The sequence below is a fragment of the Bos taurus genome, chromosome 11, assembly GCF_002263795.3.
Source record: "Bos taurus isolate L1 Dominette 01449 registration number 42190680 breed Hereford chromosome 11, ARS-UCD2.0, whole genome shotgun sequence".
In the NCBI taxonomy this organism is placed as follows: Eukaryota; Metazoa; Chordata; class Mammalia; order Artiodactyla; family Bovidae; genus Bos; species Bos taurus.
Window position 1 is genome coordinate 11,403,024 of NC_037338.1, and position 23,028 is coordinate 11,426,051.

The 23,028-nt window shown below is 42.4% G+C and overlaps 1 protein-coding gene across 4 annotated transcripts in view; it reads left to right on the forward strand.

The window, feature by feature from the left end:
• The window catches only part of SFXN5 (sideroflexin 5), a 126,644-nt gene that overhangs the window by 31,379 nt on the left and 72,237 nt on the right, over positions 1-23,028 (forward strand). For 3 of the 4 annotated variants that reach the window (XM_005212505.5, XM_059891312.1, NM_001075914.2), the window contains 3 exon segments: positions 8,668-8,694; positions 9,217-9,271; positions 11,644-11,669. In XM_005212505.5, the coding sequence (XP_005212562.1) occupies positions 8,668-8,694; positions 9,217-9,271; positions 11,644-11,669 (108 nt within the window). 4 annotated transcript variants of the gene reach the window in all.

The window sequence follows — 23,028 nt, forward strand, 5'->3', positions numbered from 1 at the left end:
TGTTTATTGTTTGTCTCCACAATCATGTAAGCTCCACAAAACCAGAGATTTCGTTTTTGTTTTTGTTTTTTTTGATATATTCTTAGTGCCTAGAGTGGTGCCCAGCACATAATATGTGCTCAATAAATATTTGTTGGATAAATGAATTGTTTTTAATTATCACAATAAGCATGAAAGTAAGTATTCATATTCCTATATTACAAATGAGGAAATGGAGGCTCAAAAAATTAAGTTGTTGTTGTTTAGTCCCTAAGTTGTGTCCAACTCTTGTGACTGCATGGACTGTAGCTTGCCAGGCTCCTCTGTTTATGGGATTTCCCAGGCAAGAATACTGGAGTGGGTTGCCATTTCCTTCTCCAGGGGATCTTCCTGACCCAGGGCTTGAACCCGCATCTCCAAGTAAATTGCCCCAAGTCACATGGCTAGCAAGTGGGAGATCTGTAATTCCAATTCACAAAAGAGGGTTTGACTAGAGGCTCCAGCCTCTTAATAGAGAGAAACTGTGTGTACATGGAAGTCGTGACTGCTCATGTGTGTTGTGTAGCAGATTGAGGGGGGATATTTGTCTCCTTTCATCTGTAGAATTGGCCCATTTTTTGCCCCACGTAGATTTGCATTTGTACATATTACCTGGGAGTAACCATGGCAACAAAGTTAATGGTGAGAAGTAATAGGATTGGCCCAAATGATGAATTAAGAAGATTTCTTATTGTGTCATGAAGGCATCCTCTGCCTTATAGAAGGATCCCTTTCAGGCTCTGTTTAATTACCTTTTAGAGGTTGTTATAAATAGGCTCTGTTGTTGCTGCTTCAGAGGTTTGGAGAAGCAGCTTGGAAAGAGGAGAGGGGAAGCGGAAGGAGTCAGACTGGGGACAAGGCCTGGGCAGTGACTCCTCCATCTGAGGTCTGAGCATAGGAGGTCTCTGCCCTGAGAAGGAGGGGCTTCTCCCCCTGAAGTTTGTTTGGGGCCCACCCTCTGCCCCTCGCTTGGCCTCCGCACTGGGTTCCTGATAAGTTCAAATGGCAACTCAGCTGAGACTTAAGCCATTTCTGAAATCAGCAAACGTCTGCATTGTTCCAACAACCTTTCTCCCAGGCTGTTTCCCTACATCCTCTGTGTCCTCATTCTGCAAGCTGAGAAATCAAGAAAGGTCGAAAGTCTCACATCCACACTGGTTGTTGCTGCACCAGTAAATTCCAAGGGATTGGGGCTATGCATTTTAATGTTCAGCCAGAAACACAGAGGGAGATGACTGAGCCCAAAGGAGACCAGGTCACACTGAGGAATTGTAGCTTAAAATGGAGCTGCTGCAGTGGATCGACAAGAAGATGCAGGGGGCTCCCTGTTCTAGATTCTCAGTGTGGATGGACTGCCCACCATGTCTCCTTGGCCTCCATCAAGTGCTTTACATTCCAGGGTTTCCTTGCTTGTAACCTGTTTGCAGGGTTGGCTCATTAAACTTCAAATTATCAACCAGCTCTTGGCTTGTGGGTGATATCTGCTGCCATTTCTGTATCCATCATTCAACTCATGGGCCCAGCATGTCGCAGGGAAAAACCCAGACTCAAAAAATCAGGCCCGAGTCCTTGTCCTGGGCTCTCTGAAAGCCAGAATTGACATCATTAGATGGGAAGGGACCTTGGAGAGACTGGCTTCCATCTCCTGTCTCATTAATTAAAAAAACAAAACAATGTAATTCTAGGGAGTGAGGTGACTCACACAGGAAGACCAGGCAAGTTAGTGGCTGAGCCAGGCCCCAGATCTGTGACCCTGACTGTTGTTGGTGCAGCCTGGAGATGGGATGAGCCCAAATGAGGTCGGGTCATGACTAGGAAGTTAATTTAAGATGGAGCTGTCCCTCCCTTCTCACCCCAAAACCTCCTGAGGTGGGAGCACTTCCAGATGCCATGAGAAGAACCTCAACATGACTCGGTGTTCATCCCTTCCTCTCTCCTGTGGAGAGGCTTCCCTGACAGCGTGGGAAGCACTTTCCCCAAACCCCAGATGGGTTACTTTGGTTAAGGTTGTACTAACTGCTGTAATGAAATGACCTCAAAACACACCAGCTCAAATAAGATAGATGTTTATCTCTTGCCCATGTCATAGTTCAAGTTCCAGGTGGGCAGGTGGCTCTGCTCCACAGGGTCAATCAGGAACCCAGGCTCCTTCCATCATGTTTCTCCACCATCTCCTTGGGTTCTTCCCTCTGCCTGGCCCACGCTGGGCTGCAGCCACATTGTTGTTCTGGCTCACAGGCAGGTGATAGAAAGTATAAGTTGGGAGGAGCTAGCTAAGGAAAAGCACATCTCACCTCCTCTCAGATGCCACTAAGGGACTCAGTCACAAGGATAAGCCTAATTGCAAAGGAGGCTGGGAAATGTAGTACAGCAGGCCAACCACCTGCCCTGCAAAGGAGGCTGGGAAATGTAGTGCAGCAGGTCAGCCACCTGCCCTCTACCTTTCTATTACTATGGCAGAAAAGGACATAGGTTTTGTTGGATCATTAACAGTCTATGCCATAGAGGACTATAAAGAGCTGAAAAGTTGTGCGTGTTATTTCTATTTTTCTAATGGTTACTCTTAAATTTTTAAGAATTATTTTTGGGTAGGTAACACATGAACAAGGGCTTCCCTCGTAGCTCAATTGGTAAAGAATCTGCCTGCAATGCAGGAGACCTAAATTTGATCCCGGGGTTGGCAAGATCCCCTGGAGGAGGAAATGGCAACCCACACCAGTATTCTTGCCCAGAGAATCCCATGGACAGAGAGAGGAGCCTGGCAGGCTGCAGTTCGTGGGGTCGCAAGAGTTCATGGGGTCACAAGAGTTGAATACAGCTTAGTGAGTAAACCACCAACACATGAAGAATCTACTGAATGCTGAAGGCATCAAAAGAAAATAGAGCATACAATGTTTCCCTTTCCCTGTCTGCCAATTCCCCACTTCTCCCTAGAGTAAGGACCAGTTTCTTCTGTATCCTGCCAGAGATATCTGCATGCATTCATCCTTTTCCTTTAAATATTATTGATATAATGGTGGTAACTCCAGGGACATTCACTGGAGTAGGGTCATAATAGCACAAGATGAGACAGTCACAGAAGGACAAATGTTGTATGATTCTACTTATATGAAATACCTAGACTGGTTAAATTTAAAGAGACAAGAGAGTAGAATGGTAGTTCCCTGGACCTGAGGGGAGGAGGATTTGGGAATTAGTACATCCTGGGTACAGAGATTCAGTTGAGGAAGGTGAAAAAATTCTGGAGATGGATGGTGGTGATGGCTGTACAACAATGTGAATGTACTTAATGCCACTGAACTTCCACTTAAAAATGGTTAAATGGTACATTTTATTATTTATATTTTACCACAATGAAAGATTGGAAATAGCTTAAAAGTCCAGTATGCAGGTCAAGAAGCAACAGCTAGAAGCAGACATGGAACGACAGACTAGTTCAAAATTGGGAAAGGAGTACATCAAGGCTGTATATTGTCACCCTGCTTATTTAACTTATGTGCAGAGTACATCATGCGAAATGTTGAGCTGGATGAAGCACAAGCTGGAATCAAGATTGCTGGGAGAAATATCAATAACCTCAGATATGCAGATGACACCAACCTTATGGCAGAAAGTGAAGAGGAACTGAAGAGCCTTTGATGAAAGTGAAAAAGGAGAGTGAAAAAGCTGGCTTAAAACTCAACATTCAAAAACAAAGATCATGGCATCTGCTCCCGTAATTTCATGGCAAATAGATGGGCAACAATGGAAACAGTGACAGACTTTATTTTCTTGGGCTCCAAAATCACTGCAGATGATGACTGCAGCCATGAAATTATAAGATGCTTGCTCATTGAAAGAAAAGCTATGACCAACCTAGACAGCATATTAAAAAGCAGAGACATTACTTTGCTGACAAAAGTCCATATCGTCAAACTATGGTTTTTCCAGTAGTCATGTATGGATGTAAGAGTTGGACCATAAAGAAAGCTAAGCACAGAAGAATTAATGTTTTTGAACTGTGATGTTGGAGAAGACTCTGGAAAGTCCTTTGGACTGCAAGGAGATCAAACCAGTCAATCCTAAAGGAAATCAGTCCTGAATATTCATTGGAAGGACTGATGCTGAAGTTGAAGCTCCGATACTTTGGCCACCTGATGCAAAGAACTGACTCATTGGAAAAGACCCTGATGCTGGGAAAGATTGAAGGCAGGAGGAGAAAGGAACGACAGAGGATGAGATGGTTTGGTGGTGTCATTGACTCAATGGACATGAGTTTCAGCAAGCTCTGGGAGTTGGTGATGGACAGGGAGGCCTGGCATGCTGCAGTCCATGGGGTTGCAAAGAGTTGAACACGATTGAGCAACTGAACTGAACTGAACTGAATAGGGTGAAGTTTATATGTTCATTCAGTGTTTCTGTTAGGAAGAATAAGACTGCTCTCCATGCTCTGATGTGGAAAGATCTCCAGATTATACTAGATGCCTTAAGGGACAGAACAGTGTGAACTGGTGTGCCAGCATTTAGAGATGCGTGCATAGGGATTTGGGTGGGATTATGGAACCAGACGGCCTGGGTTCAAATCCCAGTGCTACTGTGGGACTTTGGGCAAACCACTGAACCTCTCAGTGCCTCAGTTTCCACATCTGTAAAATGGGAGATACACTACTCCCTGCCGCATAGGGTTGTTGAGAAGATTAATAAGTTAATATGTACAATGCCCTCAGAAAGATGCTTGACACATAGCACTTGTTCACTAAATGTGAATGAATGCATGAAGATGAATGAAGTCACAGATCATAACCTGAAGTTCTGGCTCCACCTGTGAGAACTTGGGTGTGGCTGAGCTTCGCTTTTCTCATCTGTCTTATGGAAACAGTTTTCTGATTGTGAGATTCAAATAGATAACAGGGCCATTGCCTCTTATCTGTGGCACTAGCCTGCCCACACCGTGTGTGTGGGTGTCATTGTGGGGAGGGAACATGTCTGTGAGCTCGGGCCTCCTGGCCTTACCTGCTGACATTCCTGCTGAACTTCTGCCTTTGCTGCTAAGCCAGCACCTGCCTGAGTCTCCCATTGCTGGGTGGGGGTAGAGGAGGCAGCCCTTGAACTTGAGGGACTCAGATGCAGCCGTGGGTAGCAAGTGCTCCTTGGCTAGTCTTCCCGGGGAGGGGGAGAAGGAACAGGTGCTGGGGAAGCGCATCTGCTGCCCAGCAGCAAAGGGAGGTTCTGGGACCTCAGGTGAAGTCAGCCGAGGTCCTCTTCCTCTTCTCATGCCTCAGGTCTGGCTGTCACTCTGGCCAGGCCAGACGTCAGTCTGCTCCAGAGAACAGGGGGCACACGAGTCTGGAGGCCAGGAGGCCTCCATCTTCGTCCTGCCACCAGGCCTCTGGAACCACAGCAGAGTCATTTAGTCTCTCAGATGAGTTGCTTTGTGTGATGTAGTCTACTCATGTTGTAGGAATGAAACAACAGAGATGAATTTATTGAGAAATAATTAAGTTCTTTGAAAAATACTGCTCATTTGACTGACTTCCCCTTTATGTTAGACATTTATGGAGCATGATCTATGGGCCAAGTATATCAGTGTAAGCCAAGTGCTGTAACAAAACCCCCTGGATTTAGGGGCCTTAGACAGTAAGGTCTGTTTCTCACTCATGTCAGAGTCCAGTGCCACACAGGGACTCAGCACATGCGGATGTCCAGGACCCAGGCTCCTTTCACCTTATAGCTTTCCTGTCTTCTTGGGCCCCACTGTCCTCCAATGGCTCCTCTGTGGGAGGCTTTGGGGCCAAGCCTGGAAATGGCGAACTCCATTTCTACCTACAGCCAATCAGCTGGCACCTGGTCGTGTGAGCCCACCTGACCGTGGGGAGGCTGGAAAGCATAGATTTAGCTGTCTACCCAAAGGGAAATGCCTGCTGCTGGGAGCATCAAGCATCGTCCTTACAACAACCTATGGTTTGATGGAAAAACTGAGGCATGGAGGCAAAGCAATTTGCCCTGGGTCACACATTCAGTAGGCACAGGAATGTAGACTGCTGGTTCTAGTGCCTGCTGTTTACACTGTCCTTTAATGTCTTAGATCAGTGTTTTCAGCCCAGACTGTTCATCAGGCAGGGGATCTTTTTCTTTATTTATAAGAATTGTATGAAGACATCTTAGTTTAAAAAAAACAAACAAACAAGTCTTAGGTTTGCTGTGTGTGCATGGTTCTGGGAGATGCTGTGGCCGGCACTCAAAGGCAGGACCCTGCTCCAAGGATCTGGGCCATGACCCCACAGGGTGAGGGGACACGGATGTAGGGGATTCTGACTTGGGGTGGAGAGCCTTGGGTGTCAGGAGTTTGTGCCCAGGGCCTGGGGTCACACCTGGTTCGGCACTGGGACTTGGTGGGTTGCACTTCAGCAAGGCACTCTTTGAGCAATGAAAGATCAACCTATTATCATTTTTTTACTTCTCGACTGTTATGCTCTCACATACTGTCTTTGGCTAACAGTGATTCTACATTTGGTTTTTCTTTCTTTAGTCCCCTCTGTTCCTCAATTATAATTTTTAAAAAAATCTACTGCCTCTAATCTTTCTGGATATGGAATAGCAGACAATCAAATATGTTTGAAATGTATCTAAAATCAGAGTGATTAGACTGTGAATTAGACTTAAGGACTCGACTGTTGGTAAAAGCATAAACTTTAATACAGATGGTCCTTGACTTACGATGGCTCAGCTTACAGTTTACAGACTTGATGATGGTATGAAAATGATATGCATCCAGAGAAACTGTACTTTGAATTGTGAATATTGATCTTTTCCTAGCTAGCAATGCATGGTCTGATACCCTCTCATGATGCTGGATAGACAGTGAGCCGCAGTTCCCAGTCAGCCACGAGATCAAGGAGGGAACCACCAATATACTTAGAACCATTCTGTACCCACACAACCAGTATATTTTTCACTTTCAGTACAGTATGCAATGAATTACATGAGATATTCAGTACTATATTATAAAATAGCCTCTGTGTTAGATAATTTTGCTCAACTGTAAGCTAATGTAAGTGTTCTGTGCGCTTTTAAGATGGGCCAGGCTAAGCTATGATGTTCGGTAGGTTTGATGTATTAATATTAAATGCAATTTTGACAGTGATAATTTCAACTTATAATGGGTTTATTGGGACATAACCTCATTGTAAGTAGCAGACAATCTGTATGTCAATTTTATAACTCTATTATTGCTACCTAGTAGCATTCTGCAGCTTAATTTATATCCCAAATGACATTACCATATAAATGAAGCATAGCTACTCCATTATAAAACTTTAAACATCAGTGCTTACCTGGTCACCCCTCTTACCTCGTACCCTTCTTGATCCACTAAAGATGCACTGGCCTTTCATTTGCCTACAGTGTACATTTTTACTTGCCATATTTTCTTGATTCCAAAAGGTTATTTTATCACATATTATCATCTCTTAAATGGGGTGAATCTTTTAACTGATGGACATCATGGTATTATGCCATAATTTTCTTTCTTAGTGGCACAATTAGTATATCTTAGGATAAATGATGTCTTAGAGTCAATGAGGAGAAGGCAATGGCACCCCATTCAGTACTCTTGCCTGGAAAATCCCATGGACGGAGGAGCCTGGTGGGCTGCAGTCCATGGGGTCGCTATGAGTTGAACATAACTGAGCGACTTCACTTTCACCTTTCACTTTCATGCATTGGAGGAGGAAATGGCAACCCATTCCAGTGTTCTTGCCTGGAGAATCCCAGGGACGCGGGAGCCTGGTGGGCTGCTGTCTGTAGGGTCGAACAGAGTCGGACACGACTGAAGCAACTTAGAAGCAGCAGCAAAAGAGTCAATGAAGTACAGTATTTTTTATTATTTGAAGAAATTGACAAATTGTTCTGTTCCTGTAGCCTGTCCCCACACTGTGCTGGAAGATACAACCTTCTCATTCATGTGAAAGTGCACAACCTTCTTATAACGATAACAAAAATAAGAATAATAATATCTATAAGATTTAGCACTTGTAAAGCACCTACTGTGTGTCCAGCACTGCTCTGGGCACTTTTCATATGCCTCTTCAACAATGTTAGAGCCCAGCTATTATCCCCATTTTACAGATGAGGAAGTTGAGGCTCAGAGGTAGAAGTGGCAAATCCAGGGATCCAGGCAGTCTGTCTAGCTCTGAAAAATTATGCTGTGCGGTCTCTTGTGATTCTGGGAGACAGCTGAAGTATCTACCTAATGAAATGAAATGAAGGTACTTAAATGAAAAGTATCTTCATTTAAATCAGGGCTTCTTACCTATCTATACCGTAAAATGAACTAGGGAGTATTAGGAACATGTTGGAAGAATTCTTCAAGTAGTTTTACAGCACAGTCAGAGTTGAGATCCCTTGGTTTAAATAGTCTGGATGAGTCCCCCCAGCTCTGCTCTTCTGGGATCCCTGGCCTTCCTTCCTGGTGATGCCACCTGCCCCAGTCCAGGGAAGCTGGGGCAACCAGGGGCAGGTAGTTACCTCTAAACAGCCTGAGCCTCTAAAGCCCTTTGAGATGGAGCCCCTGGTTAGAAAATGGGGCTATGAGACCTTAAACTAATATGTGCTTTTAATCTTTGTTCCTTCTTTTCTTTCCCTTTCTTTTTCTCCCTTCCTCCTTTCCAGCTCTGGAGCGCACAGAAAATCAAGCAGGTAATTCCATTTTGGATTCCTTTCCTGTTCCCTTCTGCTGACCTCTGAAACCCTGCCCTGCCCCGCCCCCACCCCACCCCACCCCAGTCCACCCCACCTCACCCTACTCTACTCCACCCCACCCGCTTCCTTCTTGCTCTGCACCCAGGCCTAAATCTCTGAAGACTAGCCCTCAGGTCAGCCTGCCTTTCCCTGGGCCCCCTGAGCTCCTTCCCTGTGGGTTCTCTTCATGAATCCTGGTTGTGTTTCTTGTGTGCATGGCATGGGGGACAGAGGGTCTGCCGTGCCTGCCTTCGGTTTGAGCATTTGTCAGGAGGGGAAGCTCCGCTTGTGGCCCGTGTTTGGTTTTTACTTGCCCCAAATGGTAGGGAGGACTGACCAGCCACAAGGCAAGATGGGCTACAGCTACAGGCCACTGGAGTCTCCCCTGGGGGGGGTCCCTCACCTCCTCCCCCTCTCTTCTCCCACGTCCCTTCCCCCTCCCCAGTTGTCACCCTGTGCCCTGTTCCCTGCTCTTGCCAGGCTATTCTACACCCGGACACCAATGAGAAGATCTTCATGCCTTTTAGAATGTCAGGTAAGCCCTCGGGACCCTCTGGTTCTTCTCAATTTGGGCCACTGTTGAGGGTCACAGCTCCAAGGGCATCCGGATGCTACATCCTGTTGCACACATGGCCACACTTGCACCTGCATGGTCATTTTGGCTCAACTGCACAAGACTGGCCAGCCTATGGAGCTTTTGAAATGTGTCTGTCTGTCTTTTCTGCCTGAGCGGTTGGGATGCAGTCGAGGCATCCACAGGTAAATCTGGGGCCCCCACTCCAGGCTGATACCCCGCTCACTTAGTGGCAGCTTCAGGGTGACTTTTGTTAGGACAGCCCTGCCTTCCGCGAGTCACTCCTCTCTTACCTGTGCATGCAGAGTGCCTTCCTTCCAAGCCCCTCTCCCTGCTCAGCCCTTTCATGCAGTGAATCCCCAGTCTAACTCCCTTGTCTCTGATCCTACCTTTAACCTGCCCTCTGCATGTACACCGGAGAAGGCAATGGCACCCCACTCCAGTATTCTTGCCTGAAAAATCCCATGGATGGAGGAGCCTGGTGGGCTGCAGTCCATGGGGTCTCGAAGAGTTGGACACGACTGAGTGACTTCACTTTCACTTTTCACTTTCATGCATTGGAGAAGGAAATGGCAACCCACTCCAGTGTTCTTGCCTGGAGAATCCCAGGGACAGGGGAGCCTGGTGGGCTGCCGTCTATGGGGTCGCACAGAGTTGGACACGACTGAAGTGACTTAGCAGCAGCAGCAGCTGCATGTACACGCTGAGTTTGCACCACTGCACACACAGGGAGGCAGATTCCCATTGCACGGAGACCAGAGGGCAGAGGGGCAATGGGAGAATGTGTCTAAGATCCCTGCCCCCAGGAAGTCCCCACCCTGTGGCCACTAGAGGGACAGCTCTATGTACAGCTTGAAAGTGAACGTTCTCAGTCCTGTCCAACTCTTTGCGACCCCATGGACTATACAGTCCGTGGAATTCTCCAGGCCAGAATACTGGAGTGAGTAGCCTATCCCTTCCCAGGGCATCTTCCCGACCCAGGAGTTGAAGCAGGGCCTCCTGCATTGCAGGCAGATTCTTTACCAACTGAGCTACACACAGCTTATGTACAGCTTAGTGGCCTAGAAAGCCCTTGCCTGTACACTGGCTGGGCCTGGCGTGGTTACCCTGCCTCCAGTTCTGCGAGGCTAGGGTCCTTGTCCAGAGTCACAAAACAGAGGCCAGTCTCACACCAGTGTGCTGACACCTCCTCCACACCATTTCCCAGGGTGATTGAGTGGATCCCCCACCCCTGACTTGCAGGGTGGATTGGGGGGCTGCTGACTGCTGCCTTGGGAAGCCCCACCAGGGGATGTTCTCAGTACAGGAGGTGAGTCAGTGTCCCCACCCTCAGAGAGCCTGACCTCATGAGGGTGGGAGAATATAGCCAGCCATGTGATGTCACTGTGTAAACCAGGGCAGTTAGTGCCCATGACCCTGGCTCGGCCATGAGAAACTCCAAGGCAGCGAAGGTTCTTGTAGCCATGGCTATGGGTGCTCCCCAGTACCTGCACGGGGCCATAGCAGGCTCTCCACCTGAGACAACTGTATCCTGCAATTCTCTGCTCAGTCTTTGGGCCTCTCCCAGTGCTGCGGGTAGGAGAGTGGTCTCCTGGTATGCATACGCAGGAGACCAATGTTTGCTCTAGAAGTGACCCATGCAAGTGTGCTTCCCTGCTGCTCGGCCACCAGCTGACTGGCTGCTGGAAGCTAGAGGCTGGGACAGGAGGATGCCCACCTACAGCAGTGTGGGTAAAGGAGGGAGCCGTGTCATAGTCCAGGGCCGTGAGCAGCCATGAGATGGTGCTCAGGGCCCAGCTGCACCACACACAAGCCCTTTCCTGATCTGTTGATGTCCATCCAGGGCCCTGGAGATTCAGAGAGCTCTGGCACGAAGGCTCCAGTAATGGCCATAATGCCAAGAAAGTAAGGGTATGTTTTAGAAAGACAAGATGAGGGAAGGTGGAGGACATTCCAGGGCCTTCATAGACACTGTGGGGAGTGTGGGCAGGGGTGTGAGGCCTCGTGGAAGAAGTCATGGGAGGACCACCAAGTGCAGAGTGCCAGGGCCCCAGCCGTGGGTGGCCCCCTTCAGGAGTGGGGGCCCTGGTTTTGGAGCAGAATAACAGAGGGGAACAGAGACAAAGAGCTTGGGGACACCGGGGAGCCCTCTGTCCTGGGGAGGGCTGAGCTGGGAGAAGGTCTGGGGGCTGGAGATGCCTCCTGGTTAACTGACCAAGCCCTTTCCTTGGGGCGACTGCTAAGATCAAGGTCAGAAGTCTCTGTGCCATCTCGGTTGAAAGGCAGGTGGGGCCGAGGATTATACAGCTTGACTCTTCTCTGCCCTATCACAGGTTACATTCCTTTTGGGACGCCAATTGTAAGTATTACCTTCAAAGGGTTTTCTTTTCTAAAGTATTTTTTAATGTATAGCTTTACATCACCATTCATAAATATTTGAGTGAGTTACTGATTTAGGGTAAATTCCTGGAGGGGAATTATTGTAGAAAGCATGTATTTCTTTTTAATTCTCTTGATGTGTGTTATCAAACCTCTTCCCATAGATTGTCAGTAGTTAGGACTTGCTGGTTTGATTACAGGAAAGTTTTTCTACAGAGCTTGGGAAATCAGAAAGTAAGGATGCCTTCTGAAAGCTGAAGAACTCAGCATTATTTTTGTCCAGTTTTGAAATCGAGATTAAGTTTATTCAATTTTTTTTTATATTGCAGTAAAACGAATATACAGAAAGGTTGCATTTGTCATAAATGTACAGCTTGATAAATTTTCACAAAGTGAGCTCAACAAAGTAGACATCACTTAGATAAACAGCATTATCAGCATCTCAGAAAGCTCTAATGAACCCCTCTCAGCCACTATCCTCACAGGGAACCACTTTTCTGATTTCCTTCATTGTATTCTCATTTTGCCTGTTATCAAACTTTATATAAATGGAGTCACTTATATAAATTTACTTTTTTGGGGGGCTTGGCTTCCCTCATTCAGCTGTATATGAGCCTTATCATTATATGTAGTATTAACTTGTTCTAGTTCGTTGCTGTATAATGTTCACCACACATCCTCATTTCTCTTACATTTTACCTAAGAGGCCAAAGAGATAACAACTAAGTGTGAGATGTGATCCTAGAATCGGGGCTGGGTTCAGGGCAGGTGTATGTGTAAAATGATACCCCAGTTTCTTATAAAATTAAGCATATGCTTACAATGTGAGTCAGCAATCCTACATTTAGGTATTTACTTTAAGAGATGTGAATACACATGTCCGTACAAAATCTGTACATAAATGTTTATAGTAACTTTTTTCATATTAGCCTAAACTGATGGCCAAGATGCCCAACAGATGTTAAAACCACTAAGTGAAAAACGACTGGAAACAGGATATTTACCTAGTCTAAAATTTCCTATTTATTTCATAAATATCATTCTATATTTATTAATTTATAGCCTCCTATAAATAAGGGTCTTCCCTTCTACCTCCCACTTTATTGTTTTTTAAAATTATCAGTATGTATATTTTTTTGTGTTCCATGGATAATAATTTACTTTGGTCATTATTCAATTTTTTATAAAAATTGTGCCAACTTTGACCAGTCGAGAGCCTTAAGGCAATTTTTCCGTCCATTTGACATGACATGTTTTATTCTTTGAATATGTACTTCAGTACTTGCTGGCATGGTGTATGGATACTCCAAACTTATCGTGTAGTTTCTCTGCTCTGGACCTGGGCTCATCCATTTCTCCAAAGAGCCTGATTCCCTTCAGAGGGGAATGGTATTTAGAAACCAAAATCCAGCCAGCTAGGTGTGCTTGCGCTCATTGTCCCTGGAGTGTCATTGTTTCTAGGCCCTCTTAGCAGACAGATCTAGGACATACAACTTTTTAAAAATCATGACTTCAGACTAATATGTCTAATTCCAATATTCTAATTCCAACATCTCAGAGTTAATCCCCTCCTTCCATTCCATATCTACAATCTTTCTTCTCCCTGAATGAGAATACAACACTGTATTTATTCAGTTACAAAATCTTGTATATACAAATAAAAGAACTTCAGAATTTCTGCATTAATGCCACTCAAACATATATTAATCCAACAAAATGTATTAAATAAACCTCAAGATTTCTTTGAAGCTTTCTGTCCATGGAATAGATCCTACCTATACAGCATATAGTTAGAGGACTGTGTTCAAAAGTTACTTGAATTATTTTCTTCTGTGTGTATATGTTATTTATTTGAGATACAGTTAAGTTTATTTGTTTCTGTTACCACTGAATTTCAGATGTTTCCCCATTCTTATTGTATTTTTGAAACTATATAAAATATCAACATAATTCAAAAGTCAAAGCTATATTGCATGCTGTGTGCTAAGTCGTTTCAGTCATGTCCAACTTTTTGTGACCCACCAGCTCCTTGGTCCATGGGATTCTCTAGGCAAGAATAGTGGAGTGGGTTGTCATTTCCATCCCTAGCGGATCTGCCCTATCCAGGGATTCAACCTATGTCTCTTATGTCTCCTGCATTAGGAGGCAGGCTCTTTACCACCTAGCTATATTAAAAAGGCATAATACAATTCCATTTCCCTCTCTAACCCTTCATGGGAGGTCCTTCCCACTTATCCTGTCTAAGTAAATAACTTTATGCTTCTATTTTTTTTTGTAAAAATAAGCAAATGCAAATATGTTTTCCTTTCTATTTTATAAAAGGTAGCATACTATATCGGAGAAGGCAATGGCACCCCACTCCAGTACTCTTGCCTGGAAAATCCCATGGACAGAGGAGCCTGGTTGGCTGCAGTCCATGCGGTCGCTAAGAGTCAGACACGACTGAGCGACTTCACTTTCACTTTTCACTTTCATGCATTGGAGAAGGAAATGGCAACCCACTCCAGTGTTCTTGCCTGGAGAATCCCAGGGACGGGGAAGCCTGGTGGGTTGCCGTCTATAGGGTCACACAGAGTCGGACACGACTGAAGCGACTTAGCAGCAGCAGCAGCAGCAGCATACTATATAACCCTTTTGTCTAATGTTTTTTTCACTTAATGACATACCTCGGAAATCACAGTATATCAGTTTATAGAGATCTTCCTCATTCTTTTTTTTAAAAAAATAGCTGCATAACAATATACTATGTGGAAGTCCCATAATTTATTCAACTATTTTCTTACATGGCTTCCATGGCGGCTCAGACAATAAAGAACTGCCCGCAGTGTGGGAGACCCTGTGTTCCATCCCTGGGTCGGGAAATCCCCTGCAGAAGGGAATGGCTACCCACTCCAGTATTTTCCTACATATGGACATTTAGATTGTTTCCATTATTTTGCCAGTATGAATAACGCAAGAATAGATACTCTTGTACATATGTGTTTTGATATTGTTGGAAATATATATTAAGGGTAAATTTGTAGCTTTTCTGTAAGGAGTAATTAAATAGTCATTTCTGGCAATACTGAGTAAGAAAAAAGAAAGAAGATACAAATGAACAATACTAGGACTAAAAGATAGAATAATTAAAGCTATAATAGAAGTTTAAAAGATCAGAATGCATTGAGCAATCTGAGGCAGTAAATTTGAAGACTTAGAAAAAATGGATACTTTTCTAAAAAAGTGTAGATTACCAAAAACTGCCTAACAAGATGAAATACACGATTTGAAAAGACCTGTAAAGAGAAAGAAATTAGATCAGTTGCTTAAAATATATGCACCAAAGAAGTAACAAACAAACCAGAAGTTACCACTAGGCTCCTATGATCTTTCAGGTGAATACACTAAAGGAATAGCCAAATTCAATCTTTAAAAAACTCTTTAAAGACAATAAAAAAGAGGAAATGTTCCCCAATTCATTTATGAGGCACTTTGAGACCGATATCAAGTAAGTAGATATAAGAAAGAAAAATTTTAGGCCAATATCACTTATGAAATTATACATAAATAGTCTAAATGAAATAATAACAAGTTGAATCCAGCAATGTATTACAATATATCATATAATATTTACCAAAAATGGTAACATTAGAGAATGTATTCGTGTAGTTTATCACTTTAACAAATTGAAGGAGAAATGATAACTTAGATACAGAAAAATCATTTGATACAATATAACTCCATTTATAATTATTAAAAAAAGATTATTTAGATCTAGAAGGGAGGTTCATTAACTTAATAGAATATCTGTCAAAAAAGAGAAAAACAACTAAACCCTGTAGTAAGTACTATTCTTTAAAACATTTTTTTATTTGGAGGATAATTGCTTTGCTATTTTGCGTTGGTTTCTGATGTACATGAATCAGCTTTGAGTATACATACGTCCCCTCCCTTTTGAGCTTCCCTCCCACCCTACCCCCATCCCGGCTCTCTAGGTCATCACACAGCACTGAGCTGAGTTCCCTGCGCTCGACAGCTGCTTCCTGCCAGCGAGCTATTTCACACGTGGGAGTGTATATGTCAATGCTACTGTCTCAGTTCGTCTCCTTCCCCCACTGTGTCCACAAGTTCATTCTCTATGTCTGTGTCTCTACTCCTGCCCTGGAAATAGGTTCATCAATACCATTTTTCTGGATTCCATGTATATTCGCTAATATGCAATATTTGTTTTTCTCTTTCAAACTTACTTCATTCTGTATAATAGGCTGTAGGTTCATCCACCTCACTTTAACTGATTCAAATTCATTCTGTTTTATGACTGAGTAACATTCCATTGTGGGACTTCCCTGGTGGCTCAGTAGTAAAGAATCTACCTGCCAATGCAGGAAATGTGGGTTCACTCCCCGGGTTAGGAAGATGCCCTGGAGAAGGAAATGGCAACCCACTCCAGTATTCTTGCCTGGGGAATCCCATGGACAGAGGAGCCTGGTGGGCCACGGTCCACGGGGTCACAAAAGAGTTGGACATGACTTAGCGACTGAACAACAACAGCAACATAATGTATAAAAGCTTCTTTATCCATTCATCTATTGATGGACATCTAGGTCGTTTCCGTGTCCTAACTGTCACACATAGTGCTGCTGTGAACATTAGGGCACAGGTGTCTTTTTGAATTTGTTTTCTTAGGGTATACGCCCAGTGGTGAGATTGCTGGGTCATATGGTAGTTTTATTCCTAGTTTTGTAAGGCTCCATACAGCTTTCCATAGTGCTGTATCAATGTATATTCTCACCAATAGGGCAAGAAGGTTCCCTTTTTTCCACATCCTCTCCAGCATTTATTATTTGTAGATTTTTTTGATGATGGCCATTCTGACTAGTGTGAGGTGATACCTCACTGTAGTTTTGATTTGCATTTCTTAATAATGAGCAATGTTGAACAACTTTTCATGAGTTTGTTGGCCATCTGTATGTCTTCTTTGGAGAAATATCTGTTTAAGTCTTCCACCCATTAATTTTTTTTTTAATTGGAGGATATTGCTTTACAATGTTATGTTGGTTTCTGCTGTACAACAATGTGAATCAGCTGTAAGTATACATATATTCCCTCCCTCTTGAGTTCCACCCATTATTTGATTGAGTTGTCTGTTGCAAGTACCATTCTTAAAGATGAATCAAATAAAGGTAAAATCTTAATGTCTGGGACAGAGTAAGAATGTTTGACAATAGAGCTTCTATCCGTCATTTTCCTAAGAGACTAACAAGTAGAAAAAGACATGAAAAATATTAGGATTGGAAAGGAATAAACACAAGTATTCATGAGAATAGGCAAACTATTGGAACTACTATTTATAAGATTTCTGGATGTAGGACAAATATATAAAATCATTGCTATATGCCTATAGTTCTGTTCAGTTCAGTTGCTCAGTCGTGTCCAACTCTTTGTGACCCCATGAATCACAGCACGCCAGGCCTCCCGTCTATCACCAACTCCTGGAGTCCACCCAAACCCATGTCCATTGAGTCGGTGATGCCATCCAACCATCTCATCCTCTGTCGTCCCCTTCTCCTCCTGCCCTCAATCTTTCCCAGCATCAGGGTCTTTTCAAATGAGCCAGCTCTTCGCATCAGGTGGCCAAAGTATTGGAGTTTCAGCTTCAGCATCAGTCCTTCCAATGAATACCCAGGACTGATCTCCTTTAGGATGGACTGGTTGGATCTCCTTGCAGTCCAAGGGAAGTCCAACCACAGTTCAAAAGCATCAATTCTTCGGTGCTCAGCTTTCTATATAGTCCAACTTTCACATCCATACATGACCACTGGAAAAACCATAGCCTTGACTAGACGGACCTTTGTTGGCAAAGTAATGTCTGCCTATAAGCCTATAGCAAACATTTAGATTTTTATTAAAAAAAAAAAAATTTAAAATAGCACTTAGAATGATAAGTTACCCAAAATAAATTCAAGAAAAAATAAATTACCCAAAATGAATTCAAGAAAGGATATGCAAGACTTCTATGGAAAAACTTACAGCACTTTATTGAAGGCCACTGGAATCCTTCAACTAAATAAATGGATTAATATATCACCTTGGGTAGAAGTAGTTGTAATCATGAAGATACTCATTTTCTTCAAATTATATTGCATATAATTCCAATCAAAATAACAGGATTTTTCATGGAACTTAACAAATTGATACTAAAAATTAATGAACAGGCTACAGGCCAAGAACAGCCAAGACAATTTTCAAGAATGTGGTAACAAGAGAGTCACCCTAGGAAGTAGTATAAAAGGGAAAGTGAAAGTCACTCAGTCGTGTCTGGCTCTTTGCAACCCCATGGACTATACAATCCATGGAATTCTCCAAGCCAGAATACTGCAGTGGGAAGCCTATCCCTTCTCCAGTGGATCTTCCCGACCCAGGAATCAAACTGGGGTCTCCAGCATTGCAGGTGGATTCTTTACCAACTGAGTTTTCGTTTGGGTTTGGGGATAAGCAAATAGATCATTGGAGTGGAATAGAAAGTTTGGAAATATGTCCATACCCATATGGAGTCTTGATATTTGACAGTTCAGTGGAGAAGAAGATGGACCTTTTAACAAATGATGCTACCTATATGGAGAAGAAATAAAGTTAGATTTCACCTCATACACAAAACACTTTCTATATGAAAAGAAAATACTTGCAACACTGTTTATAACAGCAAAATAAAGGAAACCACTGAAGTGCCCATCAACAAGAGAATGGAAAAATAAGTCATGATTTAGTCATACTTTAGAAAACTTAATACAGGAAAGAAAAAAATGAACAGGGCTACATTTGTCAGTACTGATAAATCTCAAAAACAATGATGAATGAAAAAAAAAGTAGCAGAGTAATAATACTGTCTGATGTAATTTATGTAATGTTTTAATACATAAAGCAATATTATATATACTATATATTAATATATAACATAATATATAATAATATATATTTATGGGTATATTTTTCATGGAGTCATACAAACATTCGTGGGAACACTCAGCGACAGATTCACGATACTACGTACCTCTGGAGAGAGCGGCAGTGGGGTCTAGCTGAACAGGAGGAGCTTCACTTGTATCTTTTATGTTTCATCTTTTAAAAAGAAAATCTTCACAAAAATTTAACAAAATAATTAGATTTGGCAGTATGTGGCTGTTCATTATACTATCCTCTGGACTTCTCTGTACACTTGAAATCTTTCATTTTATGCATGTATTTTAAATATGTATCAGCATGTTCAGGAATCATTCTCATCTCTATCCGTTTGTAGTTTCCCTGAAACTTCTACATTATTCTGAAATAGTCTGAGAAAGTATTATAAACCTCTCCCACCATAACTGTGTGTGTTTAATTTCCTTGCATTTCTCATGGTTGCTGCTGTGTGTATTTCAGTGCAGTGGGGTTTGGATGGTTCATGACATTTTTATCTTCTTGAGGTTATGATCTCCACCTTCCCACCTCTCTCTTTGTCTCACAGATGTACACATACACACACACACACACGAAATATCTGTTTCTTTGAATATCGTTGTCTTGAATTCTACTTCATCTAATGTTAATATTTCTATTCCCTTTTTGTTCGTTCGACTTGTAAATTGTTGCCTACACGTTTTCAGTAGAGTGATATTTCTGTGTATATGTCTCTCGTAGACAAAACTGAACTGAATTCTACTTTTTTTCCTAACCCACTTTGAGAAACTCTTTAACGTCAATAATTAATGGAACTTACTCATATTTATTCTGCCACTGGTTATTGTGAGCACTTATCCCAGCCATCCAGTAGTAAGTTTGTTACTGTTTCCATTTATTTTCCTGATTTATACTAGACTGAATTTTTATTGGTCCTTTTTGTTTCTTAAGTAGTTTGGAAGGGGAGCATCTTGATCCTCTCTAGTTACCATTCACCTGTAATGTGTTATAGAGAGATTTCATTGTATTTGCCTTATCAATATCAATAACTGAATAGGAAATAGGACCTCCCCAATCCTACTCATAGAGGAAGAGATTTTTAGCACACCATCTTACCCTGTTTTATACCATTTCATTCATATACACTTGCCCAGATTTTGTATATAGTCTGGAATCTCACCAGCTTTTTGAACCCTTCCTTAACACCTATATTAAACTTCACAAGTATTTAGGCTGCATGTGTGTGTGTGTGCGTGTGTTCTCTATGCTTGGCTAGAGTACTTTTTTGAATAATATTAAGAGTGTGTGGGCAATACTTTCTGAGTCCTTGCATATCTGAAATGATTTTTTTTCCATCTTATACATGAACAATAGTTGGCCTGATTCTCTTTTTCTTTATAGGTAAACCTCCCCCATTCCCTTTGGGATCTTTTGGTATTTTTTCTCTTTATCTTTGGAGTGCAGAAATATACTTAGGATTAAAAAAATCTTCTCCATATATTTTATAAAATTATACAAGTAATACATGAATATGTTCTTTGGAATTCAAAAATATCACTAAGAATTTTTTAAAGAATATTTTTAAAGTTATACAAGTAATACATGAATATGTTCTCTCAACTCAGAATTCAAACAATGCAAAAAAATATTAAAGTTCCTCTGACAATCCTGAACTTCAAATCTGCTCACAGAAGTAACCTCTGTGAGAAGTTTAATGTGAACTTTCAGGATTTTTTCCTAGGTATTTGCATAAATATGAATCATCACTAAAATTTTGTTTTGTTTTGTATTTTTTCCATTAAAAATACAAAAATATACTTATTTATCTACAAATAGCTTAATTACACTTAGCAATTTGCCTATGTAAAGATCTCTTTCCTTCCTTCCCTCCTCATTCCATTTTTCCTGCTGAGTAACATTCTCTCCCATAGTGATGGATTTAGATTGTTTCTGATAATTTTCTATTAGAAATAACAGTGCTGTGGGAAAATCCTTATAAAGCTTTTTTTGTACAAGTATGAGGATTTCTTAAGGGCCCATTCCAGAAACTGAGCTTCCTGTGTAAAAGGCAATGCACAATTTCCCTGAACAACAAAAGATGTCACTTCTGTTCGTATATTTATTGACTATTCACATTTCTTCTATTATGAATTAGCTGTTAACATCCTTTGTCCATTCTTCCATTCACTATATTTTTCTAATTAATTTGTAAGTATTGCTTATATGCTGCTGCTGCTGCTAAGTCGCTTCAGTCATGTCCAACTCTGTGAGACCCCATAGACGGCAGCCCACCAGGCTCCGCCGTCCCTGGGATTCTCCAGGCAAGCATACTGGAGTGGGTTGCCATTTCCTTCTCCAATGTATGGAAGCGAAAAGTGAAAGTGACGTCTTGTCCGACTCTTAACGACCCCATGGACTGCAGCCTACCAGAGTCCTCTGTCCATGGGATTTTCCAGGCAAGAGTACTGGAGTAGGTTGCCATTTCCTTCCCCAATTCCTTATATATTTGAATATTAACCCTTTGAATTATATATATTGCAAATCTCTTCTCCTAACCATTCTTTCTTTACTCTCTGGTGTCTTTGGTAGAAAAGTTTTAAATATTGATTCTTAAAATATAATGGTCTTTCCTAGGATTGAGCTTTGAGTCTTGTCCTCACTTCTCACCTCCATCTCCTTTATTAAGATAACTGGATTTTTGAGAGTTGTGTCTAGGAATCAGCTCTTAGATGTGTTTATCAATTCTTCTGTTTTTATTTTCTAATTTATTCATTTCTTATTTTCATAATATCCACTTTTCCTCTTTGATTTGTTATGGCTGGCTTTTTTTAACTTATTGCTTTGAATTTATTCTTATTTATTCTCATTCTTTCCTTCTGATGAAAAACTCTTTAGGATTCTGACTTTGCTTCTGAGTATATCAGGTACTTGGCTATGTCTAATATGTTTTCATACAATGATCTATATTTTTATTTTTGAAATAACTTTGAAATTATTGAAGTAGGATCGTTTGTATATAACAAAAAGTTCAAAACAATACTAGTTTAAACAAAATAATTTATTTCCCTCTCAGATTAAAGAATTTTGGAGATAGGCAGAACCCACAGTCATTGTGAATCCAGACTTCTGCTTTTCTACATCATTCTCAGTGCTGGCTTCTAGTGTCAGTAACTTCATAGCCCAGGATGGCTGCTGAAGTTCCAGTCATCACATCTACATCCCAGGGAGGAGAAAGAAGGGAGAACTAAAAAGATGTACCTCTTATGTGAGTCACTTTCCTTTAAGTAGTCCTCTTCAGAGTGTCACACAACAGTTTTGTTTACATTACATTAGAAATCAGCTGGATATATATAGTCAATCCCCAATTATAGGGATTTGTTAGTGAGAAAGAAGAGAAGAATAGCTATAGGTAGTCAAACAAGGATCTTCCATAATAATTTTTAATAAATATTCCATCAATGCTTAAAAATAAAGAGCTGTATCATTTGGCAGTATCGTCTCTCTCAAACCACAGAAGTTGAGTTTGGGGCTTATTCCTCATAGGTCAACTGGACCCTTTCAAAATTAATGGCTGCCATCAACTGGTATAATCTAGCCAACCCAAGGGATGTCCACACTCTCTCTAGTTCACAAGTGTTATTGAGGACGCCCATAGTTTTCCTCTCTCTCCTCTTCCTAAGACAAATCAATCACCCCAGGGCCACTACGGGCTTGTAGGCATTGTAGGAACGTGGTGCTGATTCCCATGTTGCTCAAGGCTTTACTGCTGAAGTAGACACTGAATGTCCTACCAGGACCAGTCCCTCCCAGCCTGGAGCAAACATCCCTCTTCAAAGAAATGTGTAGGATGTGAGAATAGGAATCCTAGCCTCTGACACTCTGTATGAACACATGATTGGGATTAATGGGCAACATGACCTGGGATGGTCTCAGTGGCAGCTGGAGCAAAATGACAATACTCACCTAGCCTCCCTAGGTGAGACTCACTTCTTAGCCCCAAGTAGCTGTATCCCAGGATTCAGAACAGCTGGACCAGAGGCCAGGTCCCAGGAGGAGCCGCTGGTTGTGGAGAACCTGTGGCCTTCTATCTGGGCACTTTGGTGTGGATAAGCAACATGAAGACTCATTGGTCCCATTCCCTTCTTGGGGCCACCACCTTGCCCAGTAAGGAGGGAGCACTGTGATTGTCTGGGCACTTCAACCCCTGGCCTGGCTTCCACCAGCCACATCACCTCTCCTAAGACCCTGCTGTCTCCCGCGAGCACTGATCATCTCAGTAAGGGCATGGGCTGAAGGGGAGTGAAGGTTCCAGTCCATGCCTTAGGGAAGCCCCTGCTCTGATAGAATGGGTAAGAAATATACACATGCAGAAACCACTAAAATGCTTACCAAAATAGAAATGGGGTGCCAGCGAATGTGCTAGG